A 25,127-nucleotide genomic window follows, 5' to 3' on the forward strand; every position below is an offset into this window, starting at 1 on the left:
GTGATTGGTTCCCTCCCGTCGACCCTTGCCAGCGATTGGGTGAAGACGAACGTCAATCAAATCCGCATCTATCAGGTTAGTGTGAGAGAAAGGTGGGGAGGTGGTTGGGAGAAGGAGAAGGCTTGGAAGTAAAATGGCGGCTGATGTAGCGGAAGGTGACGCGAGATTGGCGCTGTGTTGATGTTTTCTTTTTGGCGGCGGGGGGGTGGAATTAAAACGTCTTGTATTTCGAATGAGTCGAGCTCTCAAGGTCAAAAAACAAAAATGGGCAATTGCTTCAAGTCGCAGTCGGGCGATGACATTTCTCTGCTGAATGACTCGGCGAGCTACGCCGGAGCGGCCGCCGGCGGGGAAACCTCGGCGGAGGGAGCGCAGGATGTAGAGCCCCGGGCCCCGGGCTTGCTGCTCGTACTGCCGCCTTCACCGCTTTACCAGGTCGGTGTCTAGGGACAGGGGCAATAGCAGCCGCCAGAAGAAGGAGAAGAAGGAAAATAGCAATTAAATACACGTATACAATCGGGGACCGCATCCCAGTGAAAGTAATTTTGTGCACTCGTGTAGCGCCTGTTTTGCCCCCCTAGATTGCCTTATATAGAACCTCCTTTTCATGTACTCAACTTCTGTGCTACCAAGTGAACAAGGAGTATTTGCATTTATGTTAGCGCCTTTGCACCTCATGACACTTAGTGGAAGCATTTTTAACTAAAATTAGAAACCTTTGCACCCCAAAATGTTAAAATACTTAAATGTTTGCATTTATATAACTCCTTTCACAACATTCTTTAGTACCCCGTGGAATACTTCATAAATACATTTATGGAGTCATAGAGATATACAGCATGGAAACAGACCTTTCGGTCCAACTTGTTCATACCGACCGGATTTGTAACTAAATAAAACTTCATATAGTTTGTTTCCAATCTGCTTGCATCCCTAAAATATTTCATTGAAGCTTGTTTTGTTGCGTTTGCTTAGCACCTTTCACGACCTCCTTTGAACGCTGCAAGATACTTCATTGTCTTATTGTCTCTATGGTAGCAGAGTCATCCTTCATTTTTGTGCTGATCTCACTGCAGTGAGACTTGAACCTCGAATTTTCTAACTCAGCGGTAAGAGTACACTCCACTGAACCACAACTGACTGTGGAGGCACGCCGTCGTTATCTGGTAACCCCTCAATCCAGTATTTGAAAACATGAGTTAATGGGTTGCTATAAATTTCTCGTTGCAATGATTCTGATAGTTAGCATCCGAAGCACTGACTGGAGTTGGGCTTCCCAATGTGGCAGTTGAAATATAGTGCCTGTACCAGATGGGTTGCAGTTTGGGGATGCAAGCTCTGAGCCAGCAATGGAGCTCTTCCCAAGTTATAAAGTTTCTGCTTCTAACATGCCCTCATTGTCATAGTCCTCACAGAGGCATCATTACAATTTTAAAGCCTCAAAATGGGTTCAGAGTAGGGAAAAAGTTCAAAGTTTGGAAACACTGAGCTAGAATGCAAAAATAAATTACAGGATTAGTATAAGTATTTCTAAACAGTTTGTTTAAAACTAATAATAATAAAGTATATTAAAAGATTGCATTTCTGTAATGCAGGTTTCAAAGTGCTAGACAGCTGTTTACATGCTTTTGTAGGGATTGTTATATTTTAGGAGAACAGGATTGAGCACAGCAAGCTTCTATAAATACCTTGATAAGATCATCTTTGTTTCTAAGGTTCAACATTGGTCAAACACTCCTACTCTTTGAATCATGCCAGAGGATATTTAGAGTCTGCAGAGGGGATACACAAGGCTTTAATCTGGCAGCTTTTCTTGAGATGGCATGCTGGCAGTACAGCACACTCAGTACTGTACTGGAGCATCAGATTGGGTTTTATGCTCACGTTATCACAATAAATTCCAAGGGTCATTCCATCCTGAAGCTTACTTGACAGTTGGTGTGATTCCAAGAGGACAGGTGATCCATGTTTGATTCCTAGCTAGCTTGTACAGCTTTTGTATTGGATGTGGTTCTCTTGGGTGAAAGTTGTGCAAAAACAGGCAGGATTCCTGCTTCTGTTCATTACTTCTGACCCATGTTTCAAAGAGGAATGGAATGGGGTTTGTCTGTGAAGCACTTCACAGTCCATTAGCTTGCCAAGACTTGAAAGAGTCATCAGTTCTCTTGGAGCTGTGTCTCAACGGGAGCCTGTGGATTCAACAGAACTTTCCCAGTAAGTGATCAAAGGCATGAAACCATATTAGATTAGATTATTTACGATGTGGAAACAGGCCGTTCGGCCCAACAAGTCCACACCGACCCTCTGAAAAGCAACCCACCCAGACCCATTCCCCTACATTTACCCCTTCACCTAACACTAGGGCAATTTAGCATAGCCAATTCACCTAACCTGCACATTTTTGGATTGTGGGAGGAAACCCACGCAGACACGGGGAGAATGTGCAAACTCCACACAGTGAGTTGCCTGAGGTGGGAATTGAACTCGGATCTCTGGCGCTGTGAGGCAGCATTGCTAATCACTGTGCCACTGTACTGCCCATTCGAGCAGAAAGCAGGCTACCAAGTCTGATAATTTTAACAGTTCATTTGTATCATAGAATCCCTATATTGTGGAAGTAGATCATTCAGCCCATGAGTCCACACTGACTCTCTGAAGAGTATCTCAAGCAGAACCACCCTATCTACCTAACCTGCACATCTTTGGACTGTGGGTTGAAACCGGAGCGCCTGGAGGAAATCTATACAGACACTGAGAGCTTGCAAACTTTCAGCCCCACTGCTATGAGGCAGCAGTGCTAACCATTGAGCTGTTGTGCTGCCCATATTTGTGAATAATTGTTCCACTCTAAAGGAGTTCATTCCATATGAGTTACTGTTTTTGTTTCATCAACTTTGCCACTTTCCGTTCAGAGCAATACAAGCCACATTAATTTGATATGTCCTTGCTAACAAAATAATTATGCATTCCTTGGGTGGTTTGTAAGGAGGTTTTAAATAATCCCTCCTTTTTCCTACCCACTTCCACTTCATGTTGTCCCTCAAGAATAGAATATTGTTTTCATTGAAGCATGCAAGATCCTTGCAGTGTTCAACTGGGCAGATGTAGAAGGAATGTTACCCCTGGGGATGAGTCTCACTGGGGGCAGGCGGTTTTAGAATAAGGCCATTTTAGGACAAAGTGGAATATCTTGGGTTTGATTAGATTCCCTATAGTGTGGGAACAGGCCATTGGGTCCAACCAGTCCACACCAACCCTCCAAAGAGTAACCCACCCAGAGCCACTTCCCTCTGACTAATGCACCTAGCACTATGGCCAATTTAGCATAGCCAATTCATCTGGCTTGCACATCTTTAGACTGTGGGAGGAAACCTACGCAGACATGGGGAGAATGTGCAAACTCCACACAGACAGTCGCTCAAGACTGGAATCGAACCTGGGATTTTGCTGCTGTGAGGCAACAGTGCTAGCCACTGAGTCACCATGCTGCCCATAGAATATCTTAACACAGAAGGTACTGAATCTTTGGAATTCTGTCCAACCCTGAGGGCTTTAAAAGCTCCATCATTGAATATGTTCAAGGTAGAAATTGAAAGGTTTCTAGAGATCCTATGACATCAAGGAATGTGCTCATAGCACAAGAATGGCATCGAGGTCGAAGATAGCAATGATCTATTTGAATGTTGGAGCTAGCTTGAGAGATTGAATGGCGTTTGCCTATGTTTCTAAGGTTGTAGGTGATGATAATCAACATGTTTATCTGAGTCAGTGAAGTAGTTGTAGACAAGCTATTTCTGATGGTGTGGTACATTGGATCATCTGGCCATTCATGTGATTATCAAAACACCTAATCTCCACCAAAACATGCTGTTGCCCAACTTCCTCTAACTCCATCATTATCAAACTTCTGTTCTTTCCTTCCTCAGTTTTGCCTTTAAATGCAGCCATCATTGCATGTGTTTGTGTAAAGGCAATGACATTGTTATAAGGTGCAATTGTGAGAGTGGAGGTAAGCAGTGTTGTTGGGTCTGAGTAAAAGAACATTATGCTGGATCTGACCCAGCTACTGCAGTATCTGGGAGTCCTTTAGTCTGCATTTGTGAAGAGGTGAGACATGAGATTTTAAATTCTTTTTCCAAATGTTGGATTTTGCAGAAAGGCGCTTGAGCAGTGAACAACAATTGAGTATATTTGGAACTTTTTATTGAGCTATTTTGGTACTGTTTGAAACATTCTCAATGTAAAAAGATTAGAAACTTGAAAGAGGACAATGTAAGAACAGGAGTAGGCCATTCAACTACTTGTGCTTGTTCTGTATTTTGAGTAGATCACAAGTAATTATAACTGCATCCACTTCCCTTGGTTCTGTAACTCTAATTGCCAGTAATGATAGGATCCTGTATGAAAACAGCTTCATTTACTCAGTATTCTTTTGAGGTGCAACTGTTCAGAAGGTTGTGTTAACTTTTTCTCAGGCATTGAAACTGTCGACATCCTTTCAACTGTCTAGTAATGCATCACTCTTTCATTTGGGAAAAGTTGGATATTCACCAATGCTGAATTAATACTTACTGAATACTGAGTGGCACTGTTAACTGGCATACTTGCAGTGGTCAACCATGGTTGAGGAATCTGAGTAACGTGATAAGGGTTCTACCTGATTCACCACATACCAAACACTGGTTTCAAAGGTACCACTGTGAGCACTTTTTGCCAAAGTAATTCTAAACCCTTTCTCATATAAAGTGTGTTACTGAGTTTCTGGTTCTGTTTTTGATATTTTGGGAAGTAATTTTACAGGAATTCCTGAACTTCCAGAGGCATGTGAGATTTTTGTGTCGCAAACACCAGGGCAGCAATGACTGCTATGGAATATGGACTGAATGCTAATAGCAATGATGACCTTTACATCCTTGCATTGTGGTTTTTTTTTCTAATGGTGTGGCCTAATGGACATGCGAGGTCTGACTGTTGCTGAAGAAAAAGTACTTGTGAAATGTTCAGTGTTTTCAAGAGCCATATGTGGAGATGAGATCTGTAAAATGGGTGATGATGGATACGAATAGACTTTGGATCTCACATGTAGCAATTCACTGTAGCTTGTGGCTATAAGTACCCTTGCTGTAACACTGTCCAAAAAGTGTTTAAAAAAAAATTAAGGCCAAGTTTACTGTGCAGAGGATGTAGTTTCTGCACTTTACAACAAAACACAGGGGCTCACAATACTGATTACCATATGGCTTTTCTTTTGCAGACAGGATTGCTACAATAACAGATAACAGCAGGCTTATAGAAGAACAAAATCGAGGCAGTAAAGCCAGAGGAGACCAAAGAGTGAGCAACACACAAAAGAGAAGAGAGAGGGAGACAGCCACGGGTATAGTGAGAAAGTGAAACAGTGCAACATGGCTGAGAGTAAAAAAGAGAGGATCAGAATTCGGGAGGAGCACAAAGGGAAAAGAGCTCACAGAGAACAGAGCGCAGTAAGTGAGAAGCAGACAGGTTGACTGACAGGCTGGTGAGATTACTGAAGATGCTTTCACAGTGGCATTTTCACAGTTGTAGTACTTGTTCAGGAGGCTAGCTTTTTATTAAGGACTAAACAAGTTTCATCCTCTCAACTGTTACTCATTGCACTAAAGTTTTACCTTGTCATTAATTTGGTAAGATAGGTTGTTCACCAAGGACTGTGTTAATGCTTGCTGTGTACTGAGTTGCACTATTACCTGGCATTTTGTTTGAGGCCCTGAATAGGGGGTGGCATAGTGGTCATATCATGGACTAATCAGAGGGCCAGGCTAATGTTCCCGGGACGTGTTTCCAAATCCTGGCGAAGTTTTAAATTTAGTTAGCCAGTCATGGTCGTGAAACTAGCCTCAGTGATGGTGACCATACCAAATATCATGAATGATCGTAAAGACTACTCTGATTCACTAATGTCCTTTTAGGGAAGGAAATCTGTTGTCCTTTCCTGTGGTCTGGACTACTCAGTTTAAGGATGAGTAGCAAATGCTCAATGTGTTAGTGATGACTGTGTCACATGGAAGAAAATAAAACAAATGAAAGGTTACTTAAGGAAAATTTATTTTATGCAACAAGAGATCAGGATTTGGAATACTTGCCTGAAAGAGAAGCAGGTGCACATTCAGTAGTTGTCTTCAAAAGGAATTGGATAAATTGGAAGAAAGATTGCAAGGATATAAGGAATGGAGGAGGACTAACTGGATGGCTGTTCAGTGGGCCAAATGGTCTGCTGTTCTGTGCTCTCCAGTAATTCCGATGCAATAAGAGCAGGTACATGTGGGATAGTGCACCACCGGTGGGCTTTCCCAAGAATCCTAAGTTTAACTGGAGGCCTAGTGCTCCTGACTTGTCTCCAAATGTGCCTAGTGCTGATGCTGTTTGTTCCAATGCAGCCAGGGATTGAGTTATTCTGGAAGTTTTGTAGTTAGTTTTTGCACATGCAGTATTTCACGTTGCTTGTATTCTAGGTAGATTAAATAGCTTGATGGAATTGTTATTACGAGTACTCTGTACAGTTTTGGACTCCGCGCTGAAGGAAGGATGTGCTTGCCATTGAGGGAGTGCAACAGAGATGTTGCAGATTGATTTCTGATTTGGCAGGACGGCTCTACAAGGTAGCATTGAGGAGACTGAGCTGTATTCTCTTGAGTTTAGAAGAATGAAAGGTGATGCATTTGAATCATGCAAAATTCTCGTGAGGCTCAACTGGGTAGATGCAGGAGGATACTTTCCAAGGGTGTTGCAGGTAGGTCTTGAAACAAGCAAAGAATTCTCTGAATAAAGAGCAGGCACTTTAAGATTGAGAGGAGGAGGAATTTCTTCACTCAGAGGTTGGTGAATCTTTGGAGTTTTCTTACCAGTGGACTATGGAGACTCCGTCATTGGGTATATTCACACAGAGATCAGTAGATTTCTAGATATCTGGGAAAGATCACGGGGAACTGATTTAACCTCAGGCAGCTTTGAGATAGAAGGTCAGCATAATCTGGTGAATGACAGACCAAACCCAAGAGGCCAAATGCTTGTATGTTAAGTTGGCAGAATATTAGCTGAATACTGGAAAGCGACTTCAGTAAGCTTTTGGTTTGTTGGTAGTGTCTGTACTCTGAGTCTGCTTTACAGGCATACACTGGGTAAGAGCTTGACAGAATCAGGTGGTGCAATCTTTTAGTTTAAGAACATTAAACTAGGGTACGTATTCTGCTGTAACGTTCTGATAGTTTCATTGCAGACCTTGGGTCTAAGTGTATTACACAATAAGCGCTGATTGCTGTAGCTGATGAGCAGGCTTTTGCGATTCAATCATTTGCATCCTCCAGTCCTTTCCTTTTCCCTCCCAATTCAGATGTTCTCTTCAAATAATGGTTACAGAATCGTTTCCGATCATTGGAGAAAATAATAGAGGTATCAGTTTAATGTCTTATCTGGCATGACAGCACACACTAAGTTCAAGACTGGGTATGTCAGTCAGGATTACGTATTGAGCCTAACGTAAACTGCTGTGAAGAGGTTGAGGAAAGTATGGGCCTGTAACCATTAGAGTTTAGAAGAATGAGAGATCATCTTATTGAAATAGGTAAGATCTTGAGGGGACTTGGAAGAGTGAATGCTGAAACAATGTCCCCTCTTGTGGAAGAGACTAGGACTAGGTGACAGTTTAAAAGAAGTTCAGGAGTTCTCATATTTTTCTGAAATATTTTTCTGTCTGATTGCAGGTCTGGAGAATTTTTTTTCTTAGAGTGGTGAGGGCAAAAACATTGGATTATTTTTACACAAGGTTATAGAGTCATAGACTCATAGAGATGTACAGCACGGAAACAGACTCTTCGGTCCAACTAGTCCATGCTGACCAGATATCTCAACCCAATCTAGCTCCACCTGCCAACACCCGGCCCATATCCCTCCAAACCCTTCCTATTCATATACCTATCCAGATGCCATTGAGATTAGATTGAAAAGTGAGTTAAGGCTGCAATCAGTTTAGCCACAATTCTGGCAAACGGCGGTGCAGGCTTGAGGGGCAAGTTGCCTACATCTACTCGAGTTTGTATGAACTCTTTGGTTCAGAGGTGAGAGTGCTATCTCTGTACTACAGCTTCCACTCTACCAATGTTAAAGCCTTGAAAAAAAAAACAAGCAGTTCATGAGAGTACAGAAACTGGGCATGGATGAAAGCAGAGTGTTATGCAAGGATAGGCTCATTAAAACACAGCTTGCCTAAAGCATTGCACAGGATGAAGATGTCACAATCCAGTTGCTTAATAACACACACTCCAAGTGCTGTAATCCGAACATTAAACAGCTGAGAGACACGCACAATATAGGGTGGAGCAGTATAAGGAAAGCAATGATTTCTGTGCAATTACTTGAGGTTCCTTTCATTTAATTAAATGCCTATCCTCTTTGCTGACAAGCACTTTATTTAAAGGAATGGCTTGGGTAACACCTGAGTAACTCAATAATCTATTGAAACTACTTTCAGTCACATTGCTGCATTTACAACCTAATTTGGACCTGAGAATTCTGAGTAATCTGGGGAAGCATTGGTGGGCTTACTCGATTGGTGTTCCTGTGATATTTCATACCCTTTTTCTCTTGGATGGTCTAAGAATTTTTTTTGTCACTGGTAGATGTCTAGTATTTGTATACACTGCACATTGAACACCAGGAGATTGCCCCTTCTGTAAGAGTGTATTGGCCGTCCTTAACAAAAAAAAGCACTGGACAGTGAAGAGGGTTAGGTCTAGACGTCACTTTTCTCATCCCCTTCCCTCCCCTCCGTTCAATCTCTCTCTCCAGTTCCTAACCCTTGAGCTCTCGGATGTGACCAAGAATTGAACCTCCCGATTTTCTTGGTCCGTGTAACTGGTATCTTAGCAGGCGATGTATTTTGTGTCTGACACCTGCTTTCTGGAAGACTTTACAGTAGAATTATGAAACAGTTCAGCGCAAAGGGAGTTTATTCAGTCCAGTGAGCCAGTACCACCGTGGTGGGCGGCACGGTGGCACAGTGGTTAGCACTGCTGCCTCACAGCGCCTGAGACCCGGGTTCAATTCCCGCCTCAGGCGACTGACTGTGTGGAGTTTGCACGTTCTCCCCGTGTCTGCGTGGGTTTCCTCCGGGTGCTCCGGTTTCCTCCCACAGTCCAAAGATGTGCAGGTCAGGTGAATTGGCCATGCGAATTTGCCCATAGTGTTAGGTCAGGGGTAAATGTAGATGTAGGGGTATGGGTGGGTTACGCTTCGGCGGGGCGGTGTGGACTTGTTGGACCGAAGGGCCTGTTTCCACACTGTAAGTAATCTAATCTACCAGTGCCTTGACACAGGCTGTCAAATCAGTCCCACAGCTGTACAGGCCTGCAATCATTCCCCTATTAAAAGTTATAATAAATCTGCTTGCATAACCTTCTGGGGTAGTGCATTCGCTGTTTTTTTTTAAGTAAAATAAGTTTTCTTGTACCCTAAATCCATGTACTCTGGGTATTGACCCTTCTTGACCTGAAAGAGGGGAGTAGAGGTGAAAAACCTCAGAAACTGGACGGGTGAGCTAAGAGAGGCTTAGTTTCTTTCTCCGCCCCCATATTTTTCTATAGGTAGTTTTGGGATGAGAGTACTGATAGTAAGGCCATAATATATTATCTATCTCTAATTATCTTTGGGAAAGAGGCAGTGGGTTGCTGCCCTAAACAATGGAATGATACTCACATTACTGAAGGAGGCCATTCAGCCTATTGTCCCTGTACTAACCCTTTGGAAGGGTATTACCGTTTGGAGCTTATTTTCAAGCTTTTATTTTCATAATCCTATAAATTCCTTATTTTCCAGTACCTGCCCAAGCCCCTTTTAATATGTTCACCTAATTCCAATTCTCTGTACAGCTCAAATCACTTGTTCCTGACAACTTCTAATCTGTAAATCTCATCCATATCCTGTTTCCAATGGAAAATATTTAATCTTTACTGATCAGACACTGTCAATGAGGGGTATTTACACCTCTGTTAGGAACGAAGTTCTGGGACTTTGACCTAGTGACATTGAAGGAATAGTAGGTTGGTGTGGGGCTTGGAACGGTCTCGCAAGTGGTGATGTTCCTATGTATCTCCTACTCGTGTCCTTTTAAGTGGTGGAGGTCAAGGGTTTGGAAGGTACTGTCAAGAAACTTGGTTCGTTGCTGCAGTCCATCTTGTAAATGATACCCACTGCGCTGGTACTGTGCATTAGTGATGGAGGAAGTAAATGTTGGGAATCTTGTTGCATACTGTTCCCTAACAAATGAATTGCATGCATTTCAGGAACAAGTGCAAATTCCAGTTTATCACCCAACACCCAGTCAGACCCGCCTGGCAACTCAGCTGACAGAGGAAGAACAGATTCGAATAGCACAGAGGCTTGGCCTAATCCAACACCTTCCCAAAGGCAGCTTTGACTTTGGCAAGGAAACCCACAACAAGAAAATCAAGGAGTGAGTATGAGTACATTGGAAATTGGACTGTTGGTAGCAGGAAGCTGATGTACTCTAGTTATCCTCTCCCCAGGCTTCTTATTGAGTGAATAGGGAGAAAGCCAGTTTTAAATAATTGACAACATTTCCAGCAGAGAGGTTTGTGGAATTTTCTGTATGCAGCGAGTTTTCATGTAAGGGCAGTGGAAGCAGATTCAACTCCCAAAAGGGATATAAAAAAAACATAGAACAGCCCAGCACAGAAACAGGCCCTTTGGCCCACCATGTCTGCAACAACTATGATGCCATTCTAAACTAATCTCATCTGCCTGTACATGATCATATCCCTCTATTACTTGCAATTTCATGTGTTTGTCTAAATGCATCTTAGACATTGCTGAATCATATCTTTTAATCATTGCCTCTACCACCTGGCTAGGAGAAAGTGAGGACTGCAGATGCTGGAGATCAGAGCTGAAAATGTGTGCTGGAAAAGCGCAGCAGGTCAGGCAGCATCCAAGGAGCAGGAGAATCGGCGTTTTGGGCATGAGCCCTCCTGAAGAAGGGCTCATGCCTGAAACGTCGATTCTCCTGCTCCTTGGATGCTGCCTGACCTGCTGCACTTTTCCAACAACACATTTTCAGGTCTACCACCTGGCTGGCAGCATGTTCCAGGTATCTACCACCCTCTCTGCCTTTTACATAGAGTCATAGAGATGTACAGCGTGGAATCAGACCCTTTGGTCCAACCTGTCCATGCCGACCAGATATCCCAACCCAATCTAGTCCCACCTGTCAGCAACTGGTCCATAACCCCCCAAACATTTCCTATTCATCTCCTTTAAACTTCCTCCTTTCACTTCACCTCACCTATGCCCCCCTAATATTTGACATTTTCAGCCTGAGAAAAAGACCCTTGTCTATCTACCCTATCCATACCGCTCATCATTTTATGTACTTGTGTCAGGTCTCCCCTCAGTCACTGACACTCTAGTGAAAACAATCAAATTTGTTCAATCTCTGCTTATAGCTGATATTCTCCAAACCAGGCAACATTCTGGCAAGTTTGTAAATAAAAAGTTTGCACCGGCTCCAAAGTTGCTACATTCTTCCTATAGTGTGGTAACCAAAACTGCATACAACATTCCAAATGTGACCTAACCAGAAGTTTTATAAAGCCTTAAATTGACTTGCCAACTTGTGTATTTAGTGCCCTAACCGATGAAGGCAAGCATGATGTGTGCTGCCTTTACCACCTTATCCACTTGTGTAGCCCCTTTCAGGGAGATAAAGACTTGCATGCCAAGATCCCTCTCTATCAATTTCACTCTGGGTCCTGCCATTTACTGTATACTTTCCTCTTGCATTTGACCTCCCAAAATACATCACCGCGCACTTGCCCGGATTAAACTCCATCTGCTATTTCTCTGTCCAACTGATCTATATCCTGCTGTATCCTTTGACAACCTTCCTCATTATACATAATTCCAATTTTTGTGTCATCACCACCCACATTATCATCCAAATCATAATATATATATATATATATATATATATATATAACGAACAGCAAAGGTCCCAACACTGAGCCTAGCAGAACACTACTAGCCATGGACTTCAGTCAGAAACATTTCCCTCCTCAACTACTCTGTCAGCTGTGCTGAAGCCAATTTTATATTCGACTCACCATAGGTCCCATGTGATTTAATCTTCTGGACCAGCCTATGAGAGGGGCCTTGTCAAGTGCTTTAGTAAAGCCGATGTAGACTATGTCCACTGCCCTGCCCTCACCAATTCACTTCCTCAAAAACCTCATCAGATTTGTGAGACAAGACTTTCCCTGCCCAAAGCCATGCTTGATTAACCCTAGAAGTCCAATCTATCCCAGTCGTAAGTAAATCCTGTCCCTAAGAATCTTCTCCAATAGTTTCCCTACCACTGAGGTAATTTCCTGCATTATCCATGTTGCCCTTAAACATTGGCTATTCTCCAGTTTTCTGAGAGCTCACCTGAGGCTAAAGAGGGTACAAAGATCTCTGTTAAGATCCTACTAATTTCCTCCATGCCTCTGAGTATCCGGGGAGAAATCCCATCAATCCTAAGGGACTTATCTGCCATCATTTTTTTCAAGACACCCAACACTTACGACTCCATAATATCAACATGCCCGAGAATATCAGCATATCCAACCCTAACCTTACCATCGTGTGTCTGGCTCCACACATTTATATTCAAAAAGGAGAAATTTGTAAGGCTGGAGAAGGAGAGTGGGATTAACCAGTAAGCTCTTTCAGAGAGCTAGCAGGAGCACAGTAGACAGAATGGCCTTCTGTGCTACCCCATTCCATGGTCCAAGTTAGGATCTTCTTCAGCTGGTATTAATAGCTTCTTTGGGATGTGGGAGGGTCTCTTCCCAGTGTGACAGTAACCAACATAGATTCGGTAGATCCCAGATTCGATGTTCTCTTTGTATCTGATCTGAAGAGGGCTAGCTTTCTGGAGCGGGGAGAGGTTCTTCAGTCTGACCCCATGACAGGAAGAGAACATTCTACCAAGGTAATCCACAGTGTTGAGTGAGGAAAGGAACAGATCTTAAATGCAATATCCTTCATGGCCACAAAGTCTGGGCATGGTTTATATTGAGCATTGACTTGGGTGAGGTCTCTGCTTATTGTCAAGAATAGGAAACAATCAGTTACGTAAGTCTATGTTCTGTGTAGTTGTTACTGCTGTTTATGGCAGGCTTACTGCAGCTGTGTAGCATCAGTAATATTCTGAAGTGTGCAGAATGGATAAAATCAAAAGCCTGTCAGGATGCTTGGTGCATTAAGTAAAGATTTTATTTACTTACTGATACTCTCCACTCCCCTTTTTTCACTGTTGACTGTTGAGGAGGGTGGATTTTTCCATGGATGCTCCGTTCCTTGGTACTATGCCCCACTGATAACTTTTCACGTGCATGTTAACAGGCTCGCTGTCCACTGAGTGAGGTTTACTACATTTCTGCCCTATACTGTAATTAGCATTGCATGAAAACAGAGGAGGTTTGCTCGAGCCTAGCAGTGTTGTTTTGGTCTCCATTCTGAGTAGCTGCTTTCCGTAATGCTATCTAACTCTAACTTTTCACAAGACAGCACAGATATTTCCTTTGGCTGCTAAATCTTTGGTCTGGTGGGCAGTCATTACAAGAAACTCCTTTCCAAAATAAATTCAACACAGTCATCTAGTACAGAAGGAGACTATGCAGCTTATCATTCCTATCAGATGGTTATACAATTAACCATGCTCTCTCAAATTTTCCCTGAAACACTGCACTTTTTTATAAGAACATAGTACTATAAAGCACAGGAACAGGCCCTTCAGCCCACGATATTGTCCAAATTAAACTTAAATCCTTCTGCCTGCCCTTGGTCCGTATCCCTCCATCCTTGCATATTCATGAGCTTATCTAACATTCTCTTAAACGCCCATATCGTATCTGTGTTCCCTGGCAGCATGTTCCTTCCATCGCTACCCTCTGCCTTTTATGGGCAACCCAATTCTGAATCCACGCAGCGAAGCCACCCTGAATTCCATGCATTTTAATCTTCTCCCATGAGAGACCTTGTCGAAAGCCTTACTGAGATCCATGTAGGCACCATCCATTGCTGTACTCTCACCTTTGTCATCTTCTCAAAAGATGCAGTCAAGTTAAGACACATCCTGCCCTGCATAAAGCCATGCTGGCTGTTCTAATTAGGCCATGCTTTTCCGAATGCGCATAAATCCTATCCCTAAGAATTCTCTCCAATAGCTTCCCAACCACTGATGTCAGACTCACTGCTCTATAGTTTCCTGAATTATCCCTTTTTCCTTTAAGTATTTATCTACTTCTCTTTTGGAAGTTACAATTGAATCTGACTGTGTGACTTAGTAGTGGACCATTCAAGCCTCCTCCAGCATTCATTGAGATCATGGCTGATCTGATTATGCCTTGTTCCCGACTACTCTGATAAACTTTCACCCCCTTGTTATGACTAACGTCTCCACCTCTGCCTTAAAACTATTTAAAAACTCTCCTCCTATTGCTTCTGCAGAAGACAATTACGAAGATTCTCAAACCTCTGTAAGAAAACAAAATTAATGTGTTTTACATGAGGCTAATTGTTGCTTTGAAAAATTGACTCCCTAGTTCTAGATTTTTTCCACAATAGGAAACATTCTCTCCACATCTATCCCATCAAGACCCCTCAGGATCTTTGAGCTTTATGCTTATTTCTCTAGTCTTATTTACCCTGACCCAATTTGAATAAGACTCAGTAGTTCTGCTTAATTTGGTGCTTAGCTCCTCATACTGACTCTACACAATCTCTTGCCTGGTCCCGCCCATGACATTGATACCTACATGGATCCCCTCCCTCCCAGTTTTTCCTCTGTTATCTTGAATTTGTCTCCATTGGCTATCTACTGTCTATCACTAGAAACAATTTGTCCCTAAGTGCCCTCTCAAAACACTTCATGATTTTGAAAATCTCTATTAAGTATCTCAATCTTAAGTGCTCCAAGGTGAACAACTGTAGCATCTCTAGTCTTCTGCACAACCTAAGTCAATCATAACTGGTCCCATTTTAGCAAGTCTCCTTTGCAACTTCTGCAAGGGTTGGACATCCTTCCTAAAATGCTATACTCCAGCTGAGGCCTAATCAGTGATTTATAAAGTTTTAGCATATCTTGCCACTGTGACTTTATTTATAAAGCTCAGCTTCTGTATCCCCTGTGCTTTTAAATTTTAAAATGGCATCCTTACCATTTTTACCATCTTCAGAAATCGTACGTGAAACACCTGTTCTTGCCTCTCCCACCCTTTGTAAAATTATGCTTTTTAATTAATTTCTTTTGTTTTGTCTCCACTCCTAGGTGTGTGATCTGTATGATGGACTTTGTATATGGTGACCCAATTCGGTTTCTGCCATGCATGCACATATACCACGTGGATTGTATTGACGAGTGGCTTATGAGGTCCTTCACGTGCCCTTCATGTATGGAACCTGTAGACGCGGCTCTGCTTTCATCCTACGAGACCAACTGACTTAACTGGGCTTCAAGTCCAGTTGCACTTTCGACTGTTTTGCTGCCAAAGGGAGGGAAAAGTAAGGTGGGGAGGGGCGGGGAAAAGAATCATGCACTCACGCAGACCAAAGAAGTATCCTATTGTCTCACCATAGCTTTTAGGTGGGTACCAGACAGTGCATTTTTGTTTTCAGCTGGGAAAACAATTGATTGGCCAAATCTTCTACTTAACACTAACTGGCTAAAAGGGAAGCGATTAAAACCAAAGTGGGGGGCAGTAGTCCCACTCTAACAGCAAGAAAGCCGTTTTGGTTTGCCTTTCTGTACCTGCGCAGTCTTAGTCTTCTTCCAAATAGTCACATATGCAATGTGCTCTTTACTAGAAGACCAGAGCAAAAGCTTTGGATTTTACTTTTGCATTGCTCACTGCATGAGGACACTCCTTCGTGCTGAGTTCTAGATGATCATAGCTCACTTACACCTCACCACAGTGGTTATGCTTTTTACTCGCCTCCTGTGCTAATGTAACAGAGTACGGCTTTGGAGCTGGAGACAGAGTGGGTCAGAGCAGTGCTTGGAAGAGGCTTGGAACAGAAGACAGTGGAATGATTTGCCTATGGAGACAAGGAGCTGGAATGGAATGTCCGCCTTTCTCCTGAAACTCTGCAGTACCCCGAAACTGGAAAGTTATTTACCCATGGGGGAGATGAAGCTGCAGCTTATTTAATTAAATTCATTCATGGCCTGTGCGGCATCACTAGTAAGGCCAGCATTTATAGCCAATCCCTAATTGCCCTTGAGAAGGTTGTGGTGAGTTGTGATTTAAGCCGCTGCTTTTCTGTGTTATAGATGTACCCACAGCACCATTTAAGAAGGGGTTGCAGGATTGGACCCATTGAAGAAAATGCCAATAGATTTCCAGTTTGGGATGGTGTGTCACTTAGAGAAAAAGCTTCAAACTGGTGATTGTTTCTGTGCACCTGCTTGCTTTGTCCTTCCGCTGAGTGCCCCCCTGTTCGGCAGTTGCTGGGCTAACGGGAATCCTGACTAAACCTCCTGTGGTACTTGAAAGGGAGTTTGAAGCAGCCCACTATGATTGAAGTCCCTTTCTGAGGTCAGCTAGCTCAGCGCTGAACAAGGACAACTGAGGTTTTGACACAACTTAGTCTGATATCGTAACTTACTATATTGCATAAGCAGGACAGCAGCGTGGCAATGTCCCTGATTTGATATTTTTCTTAAACAGTTTGGAATGTTCAGAATCCACTGGGTTCAGTGTGGAATCAGTGAGATTGAGTGTCCGTATCCAAGGTTGCTCCCATCTTCCGCGACATTGGAATCCTGATACCGGCCAGCTGGAAGTACTATGTGGAGTCCGTGTGAGAGGGACAGGGGATATAGGGGAGAGGCTGTCCTTTGAGAAGAACCATGTCATTTCCAGGTGGCAGACTTCTGAATGCCAGAGATCTGGTTAAGTCCTTTTGCCAACAACAGTGATGTGTGAAATGGGGAGTGTGATTTGAGAGCGACTAGCCCGCAAGATTTTTATTTTTGTAGCAATCTGTCAGCACTTTAATATTTAATGTAGAGAGCTTGCTCAAGTATCAATTTAGGAGATTTAGTGCAATCTAATGACCCAAAAAAACTGAGAAGTAGCAAAAGAGTAGAATAATCAAATGATAGAGCACTGATGGAGGCCATTCAGTCCCTTGTTTGTGCTGGCTTTGTACACTTCAGTTAGCTTGGGAAAAGAGCAAGGACTTCCTTTTATATCCCATACAGGTATTAGGAGGACACACCTTTTGAACAGTTTAAAGACAATCCTCTGGCAACTCCATTGAACTTGGTGCCACCTGTGAGTATGCTTCCCCATTGCTGCTTCTGCTCTACCCTTTTATTATCATTGACCCTGTATAAACTAGGGATTAAAACCAAAATCATCTTGGTCTACCTGGCTCCATACTCTGGAGCAGCCTTATTTGTTTACAAAACTTTGGCCTGAGTCAGTAGCTCAGGTAATGCCTCCAAGTTGCCCGGCAATTTGGGGGTCTTTTATGAACATGGTTGTCAGACCATTCAGGAGTGAAATTGGGCAACACTCCTTCACACACAGGGTGGTGAGAGTTTGGAACTCTCTCCCATGAATGATGATTGATGCAAACTCAGTTTGTTAGTTTTAAATCTGAGATTGATGGATGTTTATTTGCCAGAGGTATTGAGCAGTATGAGCCTCACACAGGTACGTGGAGTTTGCTCATCGTTCACCTCTGAATCCTGTAGGTTGTTGGAACATACTCATAAGGCTGGACGGTCACTTCCTGTTCCTGCGTTACCTGGATAAGAGTGGGACTGAGCAAAACTGTCTGGATTCAAATTGTACTATACAAGATGTTTATTTAATTTTTTTGTTTTTAAGGCAAGTGTTGAGTTAAAACTTAAAACTGCAGACTGTTATCACATGGTACCATTTACTTCCAAAAAGCTCAAATGTTGAAAGTTGTAAATTCTCAGAGCTATTGGTTAGCATTCAGAAGTCACACATCAACGTTGGTTGGAGTTGATTTCAGTTTGGAAGACCGGCAGTCGTCTCATCGCTCCTGAAGCTGACTCAGACTGGGTCGCAATTGCACTGATGTTGGCTGCACACTCTTCTCATAGAGATATGTGCTGATACTGCAACTTTTGAAGTGTTGCATAAGCTCCAAGATAAATCCTCACAGCCGTGTTCAGTTTCACTGGGCGTCTCCATTGTGTGGGATAGAGAAATAGACGATCTGAGCTTTACTGCAGGCTTTAGGACCCAACAAATGGGATTGAAAGATAGGCTTGAAGCCATCATGTACCAGCAGTGGGGCCAGTTCCTAAAATTGGCTGCTTTTGGAGCCCAAGAGAGCCAGTAGCTGTGAAGACATTTGGAAAAGTACTAGCTGCTGAGATATGTCAGTGATCTCAGGGCACCTCCCAAGTAAATACAGGGGTGTAAATGTAAAGTATCTAAGGACCAGTAAGTGCAGTCTCAGGAACTTGTCGCCCTTTGGTTAATCATTTCACCCTAGCACGTATCTGAACTGATTCAATACCAACCAGTAATGAAACCTGTGATGTTCTGAGTTCTGGATGATACGTATTACACCTTTACCTGAGGGGAGTCTCAGAAGTGTTCTTCAATCCATATGCTGCCACAAGTCTTGTTGCAGACTAACTCATCGCCCAAATTGCACTAACTTTAGAGGTTTGTGGCTGTTTGATTTTGGGGTTTAGATATACTTGTGGAGTGTTGGCAGTTTATTGGTTTTTAAGCATCATTTTTGCTTTTAGTGTTTACTAATTTTAGTCCTCTTAATTTTGGGAGGAAGGAATGCTGGGTTGACATGTCTGTTGGTCAGGGAGAATGATGCCTAGCATGCTGTTTGGAGAGGGGCAGAATGGCATGGAATTACCCTTTCAGACTGTGACTGAAATCTATGTGGGTCAGGTGCGATACTTGAGAACTATAATAGTGTTAGGAATTATGTTTTCATGTGGAAATGTGTTAAACCCTCACAAATGTAGATGTAAAATTTATCAGAGAAATCTTAAAAATATGAATGCGAAATATAATTTTGAAATGGGAAAGGAATGATGGTTCTGTCCTGCAGTCCAGTGACTCTCTCTAGTAATGTCCCTTTACCTGTATTGTGTAATGTCACAGGAGTTTGCTTTGTTGTACAAATCATAGGCAAAGAGCCTCCAGTCATGGAAGCCATTTAGCACATTTTCCTGGGAACTGGCAGTAATAAGATGCAAACATTTTAAGATATTTCTATAATATATTGTGCCCACTGAAAAATAACATATTTCAGAAACCTTTGGGGACTGTGATCTCACTCTGGGTGAGTGGGTTGTTGATTGTGCTGTTAGGTTAAGAGAAGTATGTTGAAGCAGCCAGTACACCCTTTGTTTCTACTAATAGAGCACGTTTTTGTTTTTACAGAATTGACCATTGAGGAAAAGGTTATCATAGTTTACAAATGTTGCTGTACCCGAGTTAGAGGGAGGAAGTATCAGACCAACAGAAAACTAACTTGTTTGAGCATATACATGTTAGCTGCACTTTTTGGCATTGTAATTAGCAACATTTTGCTGATATTCTCATATGGGTCACAGAATTAATCCTGAGTGTCAGAGGTTCGAGATTGTTTCAGTGTTAGCCCAAGAATTGCAGTTTTCACAAGTAACTGGCCACAGAGATGACAGAAAAAAAATATAAAGTGGCAATATTGATAAAAATGGGTCAGTGTATAAACACAGCTTCCATTTGTGGTTGGATGCACTTTCTCAGAATCACTCTTCCTTTATAAGAGGTTATTCTTTCAGTTGCAGTCACTGTGTATTTCCTAGTATTACAATGGCAGTTTAGTTTACACACAGAACTTTCTATGTTAACGATGCCTTAAAATCTCCAAGTTTTCTTCTATTCAATCTTGCACAAGCATCATCTGCTTCAGCTTGGGCAGTGATATCCTGGATCTGTATTTGAGTGTAAAGGTGTCTGTTTTTTTTGCCAGTGACTGCAGAGAAGTATGGACACACAATCTCTCAATACTGAGAGGCAATCCCACTGACTGCCACTTTCAGAGACTTTCAGCTCAGACCATAATAATAGATATTATTGTTAATTCATTTTTGTAACCCAGATCTACCTGAACACGTCAGTCAAAATGTTGGAAACCAGATCTGCCCAATACTCCAGTGATTTTGAGTACAAATGATATCTTTTGTTGGTTTATACTAGCTGCTGATAACAAATTATGTAAAAGTATGTATATTTTTTGAAAAAATAAACTATCAACTCCACAGATTTGTTTTCTATGGCATCAGTGATATTATTGGATATGATGTGTGCCCAAAAATAAGCAAATTCCTTCCCCTGCCTTCTGGATCAGTACGTATCTCGATAAGTTCGGCTCAGACAAAACCAAAGTAGCTCGTCACCTTCCAGGACAAAGCAGCTCACTTAATTGTTACTCCATTCACCGCCTTTAATGTTCATTCCCCATCCTCCAAAGGAACTGAGAGCATTGTTAAGTTTGCAGATGACGCAAACATGGAGGGACAGGTGTTGTTGAGCAAGCTGGGAGGCTGCAGAAGGACTTGGACAAGTTGGGAGACTGGGCAAAGAAGTGATAGGTAGAATACAATGTGGGAAAGTGAGGTTATGTACCTTGGTAGGATGAAGAGAGGCATATTTTATTTTATAAATGGGGAAAGGCTTCGGAAATCTAAAACATAAAGGACTTAAGTGAAAACTAGGACTCCTAGGGTTAATGTGCAGGTTCCATTGATAGGCAAATGCAAGGTTAGCGTTCATTTATGGAGTGACAAAATGTAAGAGCAGGGATGTACTGCTGAGGCTGTATAAGGCTCTAGTCAGATGATGTGGAATATTGAGAGCACTTTTAGGCTGTATCTAAGGATATGCTGGCCTTGGAGGGGGTCTAGAGGAGGTTTACTAGAATGTTTTCAGGGGAGGAAGGGGTTGTCATGAAGAGTGGTTGAGGGCTCTGGACCTGTACAGTTCTGCTATTATGCACGTTTCTTCGGTGCAAATTGGCTTTAACATGATTGAAGAATTTAGACCTTTATTTGTAAAATGTGAACTTCCATTACCCATATTGGCTATAATGCAATTCTAGCCCCATTAGTGTAAATGGTGTGGTTATCGCAAGATTTTCATATAACGTGAGTTTGCATGAGATTGGAACTTCTGCATATATCAGAACAGACTGTACTTGAATGAATTTAGAAGGATTTTGTTGTAACTTAATTGAATAGTGAGTGTGGATGTGGAGAAGATGTTGCCACTAATAGGAACCAAAGACACAGCCTCAGAGTGATGGGTCACAGACCAAAAAAAACTGCAGATGCTGGAATCCAAAGTAGACAAACAGGAGGGCTGGAAGAACACAGTAAGGCAGGCAGCATCAGGAGGTAGAGAAGTCAACATTTCAGGTATAACCCTTCAGGATTGGAGGAGATGTCGTCCCGAAGAAGGGTTATATCTGAAATGTTGACTTCTGCACCTCCTGATGCTGCCTGCCTTGTTGTGTTCTTCCAGCCTCCTGTTTATCTACTTCAGAGTGAAGGATCGACCTTTTTGAATGGATTTAGGAATTCCTTCAGCTGGAGAGGATGAATCTGTGGAACTCTGCCGCAGAAGGCGATGGAGTCTCTGCCGCAGAAGGCGATGGAGTGTTATTGTGCACAACTGAGTGACTTTCCCACCACCAAACTCTGACTTTTTCCAACTAGTAGCCAATTGAATATTTACAAGCAAAGTCTAGATTAGAGTGGTGCTGGAAAAGCACAGCAGTTCAGGCAGCATCCAAGGAGTAGCAAAAGCCATATGGACAATGCAAACCATAAAAGGCAGGGAAGGTGGTTGTGGTGGAGAAAGCCGGAAGAGACTAAATCAAAATGGAATTGATAAGTAAGAGGATCAAGAATTTTAGGAGAAGGAGGTTGAGAAGCATGTTAGCCATAATTGAATGGTGGAGCGACCCAGTGGACTGAGTCGTCTATTTCTGCCCATGTATCTTATGGTTGACTGCATGATTGAGGTGTGTACCATCTACAAGATGCCCTGCAGTAGCTCACTGTTGCTCCTTCAATAGCATGTTCCAAACAGAAATTTCTACCACCTAGAACTGTGGATTTCAAAACATTGCCTACAACTTCCCCTCTTACGTCGTACATTATCCTGACTCAGATATGCATAGTTATTGCTTTAGTATTGGTGGGTCAAAATCTTAAAACCTTATAAGCACCAAAGAAGTATTTAGATTGTTTGGGTTGACATGATTCAAGAAGGCAGCCTACCATAACTTTTTCAAGGGCATTTGAAATGAACGACATGCGCTGGCCTCATGAGCAACACCGTTGTCCCAGGACCTTTTCATTTAAACCCCTAGCTTTTTCTTTGTATCTTTGCATACAAACTCCTCGGAATGAAGTGATGAAATCGATGCTGAAATGAGACCCAAGTTAGGAAGTTCTAATATGAATAATATTGATTTTATATTTATAATTCAAGCATAGTGTGTCTATCTCTGGGGTGAAAGGAGAAAGTGAGGATTGCAGATGCTGGAGATCAGAGTTGAGAGTGGTGCTGGAAAAGCACAGCAGGTCAGGCAGCATCCGAGGAGCAGGAGAATCGATGTTTTGGGCAAGACCTCTTCATCAAGGATGATGCTTGTGAGCTGAGGGGGTGGAGTCATAAATGGGAGGGGATGGGGCTGGAGGGAAGTTAGCTGAGAGTGCAATAGGTAGATAGAGGTGGGGGTAATGGTGATAAGGTGGAGTGAATAGGTGGGAAGGAAGATGGACAGGTCAGGAGGGTGGTGGTGAGTTGTAAGGTTGGGGGAGGGGGAATGAGGAAACTGGATACAGTAGATGATATGTATGGAAGTGCAGGTAAAACTTTGATGGATGTGGAAGGCTCCTTTTGGGGCCTTGGATGGAGGTGAGGGAATAAGCGTGGGCACGGGTTTTGCAATTCCTGCAGTGGCAGGAGAAGGTGTGTTGGTAGGGGGCGTGAACCTGACAAGAGGTCTTTGCAGAAAGCGAATAGGGGTGTGGAGGGAAATATATTTCGTGGTCGGGACTGTTTGTAGGTGGCAGAAATGGTGCATGTGTATGGAGGTTGTGTATGTGTATGCGGTGGAAGGTGAAGACCAGGGGAGTGGGGTTCTGTCCTTGTTGTGGTTGGAGGGGTGGGGTTCAAGGGTGGAGGTGCAGGAAGTGTTTGAGATGCACTGGAGGGCATCATTGACCACGTTGAGGGCAATTGCGGTCTTTGAAGAAGGAGGCCATCTGTATACATTGGGGAGGTAGTATGCCTATTTGCAGAGCACTTCAGAGAACATCTCCAGGACACCTGCACCAACCAACCCCACCACCTGTGGTCAAACACTTCAACTTCAACTCTACCCCCTCCCCCCAACTGCGCCAAGGACATGCAGGTCCTGGGCCACCTCCATCGCCACATTCTAACCATCCAACACCTGAAGGAAGAAGACCTCATTTTCTGCCTTGGGACCCTCCAATCAGACGGCATCAATGTGGACTTCACCAGTTTCCTCATTTCCACCCCCCGGCCCATCTTATCCCAGTTCCAACTCAGCACTGCCCTCATGACCTGTCCTGCCTGTCCATCTTCCTTCCCACCTATCCCCTCCACCCTCTTCTCTGACTTATCACCATTATCCCACCTCCATCCACCAATCACACTCTCAGCTGCCTTCTCCCCCCCAGCCCCACCACCCTACCATTTATCTCTCCACCCCCTCGGCTCACAAGCCTCATTCCTGATGAAGGGCGTTTGCCCGAAACATCGATTCTCCTGCTCTTCAGATGCTGCCTGAACTGCTGTGCTTTTCCAGCACCACACTCTTGACTCTGGAGTGAAAGGCCTGTGTTCAAGTCCCACTTGCCTCTCGTTGTGTAACATAGCTGAACAAGTTAATTAAAATATCAAAAATAGGGCTTCCCTTGTATTCCATGATTGAGCATATTGGATTTCAGGTACCAATTGTCAGCACAAAACACTTACAACTCATGTTTAGCATCTTGCTATCTGTATCCAGTAGAACAGTGTTGAGTCAGACAGGATGACCCAATGGTTTGACATTTCCATTCCCAATCTCCATATTTTGGAAGACCACCCAAAAATTGTGATGATATGTTGTTGTTGAACCCTTATGATGCACCCAAGAAAAATAGCTAAGCACTAGAAAGCAAAACATGTTTTGGTTAGCACTTCAGTGCAGTTTTGAAGAAATAGTTTCGGAAGCATGTTCAACAAACAAGGTAAGAAAGTTTCAATCTAAAGGAGAAGTTACACAAATGCCAACAAAAATGGATGTTCAGACTAAGAAATCAGTAAGAAGCAGAAAAGTAATAAAAAGGTGTAAGACTAACAAATGTTTAAAAAATAAAGGAAAGGTTATATAGATGCATTAAAATTGGACAGATGGGAGGATAAATGAATTAGAAAGGGGCATTGATTAAATTATGACAAATGGAGATGACATGAGTAACTGATCTCCACTAAAATCTAGGAAAGACCAAGTGAAATTGTATTTGTTTACTGATGAGGATCTAGGGAGCTGTGGAGGAGTTTAGGGTTCCAATGTAAACCAGTCAATGAAGTTAGTGAACAAATAAAAAGGTAACCAAAAAGGCTAACAGAATATTAGACTAGTCAGACAAATACTGTGGGTATAAAAGGATAGAGGCTAAGAGTTTTGCAGTAAGCAACTCATCTCTTGCTTTCCCAATGTCTGTTAATTATTGACAAGGTATAAGAAGCTTGATACCATCCAGAATATAGCAGCCTACTTGGTTGACACCACATCCACTAACATTTGCTCCCTTCACTATTGATGTTTAGTGTGTTCTATCCACAAAAAAACATTGCAGAGATGCAGCAACGCTTCTTTAATGGCACCTTTCAAACTTAGGAACACTTCCACCTGGAAGGACAAGGACAACAGCTACATAGGAACACCACCTTCAAGTGCCAAGGTATCCACAAGCCAGATATGGAAATATATCATTCTTCCTTCCTGTTGCT

At 42.7% G+C, this 25,127-nt stretch overlaps 1 protein-coding gene across 1 annotated transcript; it reads left to right on the forward strand.

Moving 5' to 3' along the window:
* The first annotated feature begins 102 nt into the window (after positions 1–102).
* rnf11a (ring finger protein 11a) lies at positions 103–20,352 on the forward strand. Its single transcript, XM_072564258.1, has 3 exons — positions 103–435; positions 10,317–10,486; positions 15,362–20,352. The coding sequence occupies exons 1-3, from the start codon at positions 181–183 to the stop codon at positions 15,531–15,533; spliced, it is 597 nt and encodes a 198-aa protein (XP_072420359.1). The 5' UTR covers positions 103–180; the 3' UTR covers positions 15,534–20,352.
* The last annotated feature ends 4,775 nt before the right edge of the window (positions 20,353–25,127 follow it).

The sequence above is a fragment of the Chiloscyllium punctatum genome, chromosome 46 (genome assembly GCF_047496795.1).
Source record: "Chiloscyllium punctatum isolate Juve2018m chromosome 46, sChiPun1.3, whole genome shotgun sequence".
In the NCBI taxonomy this organism is placed as follows: domain Eukaryota; kingdom Metazoa; phylum Chordata; class Chondrichthyes; order Orectolobiformes; family Hemiscylliidae; genus Chiloscyllium; species Chiloscyllium punctatum.